Raw genomic sequence first — 7,114 nt, forward strand, 5'->3', positions numbered from 1 at the left:
GGAAACAGGTGGAAGAAGCGAGAAAGAGCATGAACTTCATGAATCGAGTCCTTGAGGAGCTGACAGCAGAATTTTTTGAGAGAATACCAGGAACTCAGGATAACAAATCTGATAGTAACGGAGAAGGTAAAGGACATTCCGAAAAGAAGGATGGAGATGGGTTTTCTGTGTCCCTGAATGTGCAGCACTTCTCCCCAGAAGAACTGAGGGTGAAAGTATTTGGAAGAAAAGTTCTGGTGTCTGGAAAACACGAGAAGAAATGTGATGATGGCAGTGGCTCTTACAGCTACAAATATGAAGAGTTCAGGAGAGAATTCCAGCTGCCAGAGGATGTTGATGCTGAAGCTCTTCGATGCTGTTTGTCACAGGATGGTCGGTTAAAGGTTCAAGCCCCAAGCCTGGCATTGCCAGCTGTGAATGAACGGACCGTCCCCATCAACATCACCTCAGACACAACAACCACTCCCCGGCTCATTCCTGACCAAGAGGCAAAGGTACAGGAGAGCGGGAAGGATGTGGGGAACAAGAAAGCTGGAGAACATATGGACAGCTAAGACTTTGTTTAAATGAACGTTTGAAGATATAAGATTTGTTGAAAAGCAGCAGTGAATTTCTGTCAATGTGTGATGATAATAAAAGTTTTGTTGAATTAATTGGAAACCTGTACTAGGGTATTTTGAGCATTCATGTGGATTATTTATATAAGTATGTCTATTGGATCAATAAATACTTTGAAAGTTAACAATCCCGGTTTTGCCTTCTTACTTGATCAAAACAAAAGTGATACATTACTGATAATCTTCACTCGAATTTACATTATTCTCAGTTAAGGTAAAGAGACCTTTTCGGTTGTATTAAATTAAAACATAGGGCACAAAATCAGTCGGTCAAGATCTGCCTAAATGTAAGTTCAAGTGATATAGCGATAGAGTCATGAAGTCACAACAACCACTCCCCGGCTCATTCCCGACCAAGAGGCAAGGAAACAGGAGAGTGGGAAGGATGTGAGAGACAAGAAAGATGGACATTTATCACTGATGTATTTTGAACCGTTTAAGACATTAGAATTGCTCATATGCAGACTGAAATTTCTGATCATATGAAATTTTTTTTTACTTTATTCATTCATAGGATAATGGTGTTGCTGGCTAGGCAGCATTTATTGCCCATCCCTAATTGTTAAGAGTCAACCACATTGCTGTGGGTCTGGAGTCACATGTAGGCCAGACCAGGTAAGGATGGCAGTTTGCTTCCCTAAAGGACATTAGTGAATCTGATGAGTTTTCCCAACAATCAGCACTAGATCCATGGTCATCACTAGATTCTTAATTCCACATATTTTATTAAATTCAATTCCACCATCTGCCAAGGTGGGGTTTGAACCCGGGTCCCCAGGATATTATCTGGGTCTGCTGGATTAACAGTTCAGCAATAATACCACTACACCATTGCCTCCCTCAGTATATTGCTGAATTTTAACTGTTTTTCACGTGTAAATATGTTATATATATATTCTGTTCTTAGCATTCACGTGAATTAGTTTTGTATGTATATGGGGCAATAAATAGTCTTGAAAATTAACAATGATGATTCTGCCTTCTTACTGGATAAAAACAGAACTGACACATTACTGAAAAGCTGAATTCATTATTTTCAGCTTACAAAAAGACACGTTCAAAGGTCAATAAATTTACAATCTAGATGATTAATTCAGTGGGTCAATAACTTTCAAAGTCTGATTCAGTCCTGGCAGTTATCAAACACTGTTAAAGAGCCAGTGCAACACATTTAAGGACCTCTGTGTATGCACAGATAGGTCCTATAGGTTTGCAATGAGCAGCAACAACCGCTTGGCCAACGCAGACTCCAGTCTGCACATCAATCAGTAACTTGATGGTGGGAATCACTGTTTTGGATCACAGATTGTATCCAAGTGGTTCTTTTCGGATTCGGTTAAATGTAGTTGAGAAGGCTCAATGACTGCAATTTGCTTCACTACGAACATTTATTGAATAATAACAATAAATGAAAAAAGAAAGGAAAATTTATCAAGTAAATAAAAAGTATTAAAAAGAGAGGAAAAAAACAACATTAAGCCTCACGCCCTTCTGCCCGTCGGGGACCCCTCGATCAATGGCTGGTCTGGAGGCTGAGGTTGTTCGTGGCACTGTTCACAATCCAGGTCCAAGATGATGTCCAGCGACTTGGAATGAAACTCTGTCTCTTATATGGTGGAATAAACAGCAAGGCACAGAAAAAACATCTACAGAAAAACACATTGCTTGTGCCAGCTTCAGCACGTGCAGGAATGTTCACAGGACTCGTTCAAGGTCATGCAGCTGTCGAATATCATCAACAAGTTTAACCCTTCGGCCCAATCCAACGCTGATGATATTTGACAGCGCATATTACAATTGCAGATGCAGATGCAAATCAGCAACAGCCGCACGAGAACGTATAATAAGAGTATTTAACTTACATTAGAAGATTAAAACTACAATGAAAATAACTACCATCAATACAAACAATATCACGACAGGGTGTATCATCAAATTAATGATTGCAGTGGACTTTGGGGACCAACCCTGAAATATATATCCCACCTATGGTGTACAGTCAAGGCTGTGATGGAACCAGCAAGTTGTGTCACCTGACTGAGGCCACCATCTACATTTTTTTTCAGTTAATCTATTTACGTAATTAGCTCTAAAATTCTGCATATTCCAGCATATTTCATTTTTTTCAATCCTCCAGTTCCCTATCCACAGATCACCTCACCCAGTAACAGTAAAATAATATCATGCATAGGTTTAACATTTCTACAGCTCTCTTCACCTGTATCTGCCTTGAGATGCTTCTTCAATATATTTCCATCCTTGCCAATTTTATGAATGATTGTATCATTGAGTGGTAACTGTCCCCCTTTGAGCTACAATATACATGGGATCAAACAGTACAGCTCTAACGCTCATCAGACTTTACCTTCAACTTATGCTTCTCACTTTTTATTTCTTTTGGAGTTCCCTTACCACAGACTCCTACAGCACCTGAGTCTAAGCTCAGCCTTTTTTCACATACACTAACTGTCCTAACACATTACAATGTCACCTACTGGTTTAAACACTGGACAAAGTATGTTGTGTCTGAATCAAACAGAAATGTTTGACTTCTGTTTTAAAATATTAAAAGATTACATTCCATGGACTACAAATCTTTACAGATCCCTGGAATTAGATATGGTAGCAATAGTTAAACTGCAAAATTGGATGAAACGAAGTAATTAAGGGTAGAGACTGGCGTACATGTATTATACAAATGCTCAAGATGGGGTTTCTATCCGTCATCTGATGGGCCCTTTCACTCAGTTTATCCTTACCGCTCCCAGAGTCGATATTCATTCATTTCTGTAACATTTTGACATAATAGCCTTTCACACTTTTTATTTCGATTGTAATTCTTTTAACATCCCTTTGACTTACATTACGGTCATTGTTTTAAAGTCAGTTTCCGAATGGATTTTGTGTCAGTATCTTATCATTTGAACTATGTTTTTGTGCTCTTCCAAGCCACACTAATCCTTTTGCCAAGTAGGTGTACATGTCTGAGATCCATTCTTCAGTGCATGTTTTTGTACCGTCTCATGTTTGTTACCTCCGAGGTAATACTCACTGTTGTACACTTACATCAGTGTCCCAAGACCATGTCACACATTCTTGATTCCAACATGATCTTCGCAAATGATCTTTGAAGTTTTACTTATCTCTCTATGCATGGTTCTGTGCCTTAAGTAGTGGCTTGATCACCAAATTCAATCTCTTTTTAAAGTAAAAAGATAAGGACACAAACATTGCCAAGAGAAAGCTATCAGTTTGGTGCTCTCATCTAAACCCCCTTTTCACTACTGCAACATTTTAACCTGAATTGCAACTTCAACCTATCACTCTAATATTTTTTTGTCTTCGCCGCCAGTCTCTACCCTTAATTACTTCGTTTCATCCAATTTGCAATTTAACTATTGCTACCATATCTAATTCCAGGGATCTGTAAAGATTTGTAGTCCATGGAATGTAATCTTTTAATATTTTAAAAAAGAAGTCAAACATTTCTGTTTGATTCAGGCACAACATACTTTGTCCAAAAACAGAAGTTGCTGGAAAAGCTCAGCAGCGTCTACAATTTGTAGACACAGTCAGTCAATGGGGCATTTTATAAATTCCTGTTTTGATAATAAAACTAGTCTGACTCCAGGTTAAAACATAGACAGATTCTAAACAAGGCCTCACACCTAAAATGCATTGTCTGACCTGAGATGTCATCTTTGTATACACTGATATAACGTTTAGCTATCTCAGGGCAGTGACCTGAAAGAAATGCGGGGATTTGCATTTTGATCAATTGAAACCTGCATCTCCTTTCTAACCAGTTAAAGATTTAACAGGAGGGAGTCAGCCAGCCATTTTAGGTTTATTCAATACATTCGCATCAGTTGTATGATCCTTTGGTCTTTTACTTGTAAATTCTGTGTCCTGATACCTCCTCTCTCACTACAACTGAGGAAGGAGCAACGCCCCATAAGCTAGCGTTTTCAAATAAACCTGTTGGACTATAACCTGGTGTTGTGCGATTTTTGACCTAAACCATTGTCAGCCATTAATGGTCCCCGTTAGCAGTTATTGATTCTCCCAGGCTGATCTTTACCCATTGCCCAACAGTTTTTTTCTCTCTCTGGGGTTCATTTACTCCTCCTCCCTCCCACCACCCCTTCTCTAGCATATATATTTTCCTTTCTTGGCTACAATCAGTTCTGAAGAAATGTCACTGGACCTGAAACATTAACTCTGCTTTCTCTCCACAGACACTGCCTAACCTGCTGAGTTTTTCAAATAGTTTCTGATATTGTTTCTGATTTCCAGCATCTGTAGTTCTTTTTTATATACCATCTACATGTTGCACTGAAGAAATTCACCAACACTCCTTAAATAGCACCTTTCGAACTCACAACCACGTCAATCTCGAAGGACATGGGCAGAAGATACTTGGGAACACCCTCACCCGCAAGTTCCCCTCCGAGCCATTCACCATCCTGGGTCAAAATCTTGGAATTCCCTCGAAGGTATTGTGGGTCTACCTACAGCACATGGACTGCAGCGGTTCAAGAAAGCAGCTCACCACCAGCTTCTCAAGAGCAAATAGGGATGGGCAATAAATGCTGGCCCAGCCTGTGACGCCCACATCCAGTGACAGAATGTGAAAAAAAGCAAGAATTGTTTTTGGGCTTTTTTTGTTTACTTCAATAGAAAATGTAAAATTATGGAGCTGATTCAAAGGCATCTTTTGAAAGGCTATTGGATATGTACCTGCAAAGAATTTCTTTGTTTCACTTTGGCATAAGAACAGAGATCTGGTATGAATGGGATTGGTTTTTTCAAAATATTAATCTTGGGTGCTCCAGTGGGCATCGTGTTCTCCTGCCTGATACTACATCGCCAGAGGAAGCAGCAGAGACAAGTGTAATTACAACATTTAAATGACATTTGGATGAGTACATGAAGAGGAAAAGGTTTGGAGGGATATGGGCCAAACGCAGGCAAGTGGGACTAGTTTAGCTTGGGAATATGGTCAGTGTAGACTAGTTGGACTGAAGGGTCTGTTTCTGTGCTGAATGACTCTATGGCATTATGTCAGTAGTTTATTGGTCAATTTCTATATTTTTAAAATTTGTTCACAGAATGAGGGCGTCGCTGGCCAGGCCACCATTTATTGCCCATCCCTAATTGTCCAGAGGGCAGTTAAGAGTTAACCACATTGCTGTGGGTCTGGAGTCACACGTAGGCCAGAGCAGGTAAGGATGGCAGCTTCTTTCCCTAAAGGACATTGGTGAACCGGAGGGATTTCCCCCAACACTTGACAATGGTTTCATGGTCATCATTAGATTTTTAATTCAAGAACTTTTTTCTTGAATTCAAATTCTACCACTTGCCATGTCAGGATTCAAACCTGGGTTCCCAGAACATTACCTGGGTCTCTGGATTAACAGTCCACCAATAAGACCACTAGACCATTGCCCTTTTCTATAAATTGCCTATAGATTTTAACTGTTTTGAAGAGCACAGCAGCTTAAACTGGAAACATATTTTCATGCATATAATTTAGTTTGAAGACGAGGGGACATACTTTTAAGGTGAGAGGAGAAAGATTTAAAAAGGATATGAGGGGCACCTTCTTTTACACACATAGTGGTTTGTGTGTGGAATGTTTGGAGGCAAATGGGTGAAGTGCAGGCAGGTGAGACTAGTTTAGTTTGAGATTATAGGTTGTAGTGGATTGGTTGGGCCAAAGGTTATGTTTCCATGCTGTATGATTCTATGACTCGATTCTGAGTGGTTGAGTTAAGTCACATTGAGCCCTATTACTAAGAGTAAAAGGAAGCAAGCGCTGAAATTTTGCATTTCATAATATTTTTGTTTTATTTCATGGACAAACTGAATCCAGGATATTACTGCCTCAAAATGTTTATTTTTATCATGCATTTGTTTTAATTTTATTTATTTTTATCACACATGCAAATAACATGACAGTGATCAATTCCCTAAGATTAGGAAAACAAGATTCAGCATTATAATATCCATAAATTTTTTAAATTCACAATAAGTTGGTATTAAATGTCTATTTTCCCTTTCTCTTTCCTGTTCCCCACATCCTTCCCACTCTCCTCAGACAGTAAGAACTTTCTGAAGTAGGTCCTGACCCAAAACATCAACTTTCCTGCTCCACTGATGCTGCCTGACCTGCTGTGTTCCTCCAGCTCCACACCGTGTTATCCCTTCCCACTCTCCTGTTTCTTTGCCTCTTGGTCAGGAATGAGCCGGGGAGTGGTTGTTGTGTCTGAGGTGATGTTGATGGGGATGGTCCGTTCATTCACAGCTGGCAATGCCAGGCTTGGGGCTTGAACCTTTAACCGACCATCCTGTGACAAACAGCATCGAAGAGCTTCAGCATCGACATCCTCTGGCAGCTGGAATTCTCTCCTGAACTCTTCATATTTGTAGCTGTAAGAGCCGCTGCCTTCATCACATTTCTTCTCGTGTTTTCCTGTCACCAGAACTTTTCTTCC

General features: G+C 39.8%; 2 protein-coding genes across 4 annotated transcripts in view; one reads left to right on the top strand and one right to left on the bottom strand.

Moving 5' to 3' along the window:
• Positions 1-2: 2 nt before the first annotated feature.
• On the top strand, positions 3-742 carry LOC109934327 (heat shock protein 30-like; the record flags this gene model as incomplete). Its single annotated transcript, XM_020533150.2, has 1 exon — positions 3-742. A coding segment is annotated over one exon (552 nt), but the record flags the coding sequence as incomplete, so codon positions are not given.
• Positions 743-6,802: 6,060 nt separating this feature from the next.
• Positions 6,803-7,114, bottom strand: part of LOC125481909 (heat shock protein 30C-like) — a 3,096-nt gene continuing 2,784 nt past the window's right edge. Inside the window, exon 3 of one of the 3 annotated variants that reach the window (XM_048593857.1) lies at positions 6,803-7,104. In XM_048593857.1, coding sequence (XP_048449814.1) covers positions 6,818-7,104 — 287 coding nt within the window. In that variant the 3' untranslated portion in view covers positions 6,803-6,817. The remainder of the gene's footprint in view (positions 7,105-7,114) is intronic. The other 2 variants (XM_048593856.1, XM_048593858.1) reach the window with 2 other exon arrangements.

The sequence above is a fragment of the Rhincodon typus genome, unplaced genomic scaffold (assembly GCF_021869965.1).
Source record: "Rhincodon typus isolate 14 unplaced genomic scaffold, sRhiTyp1.1 hic_rhity00004257, whole genome shotgun sequence".
Lineage (NCBI taxonomy): Eukaryota > Metazoa > Chordata > Chondrichthyes > Orectolobiformes > Rhincodontidae > Rhincodon > Rhincodon typus.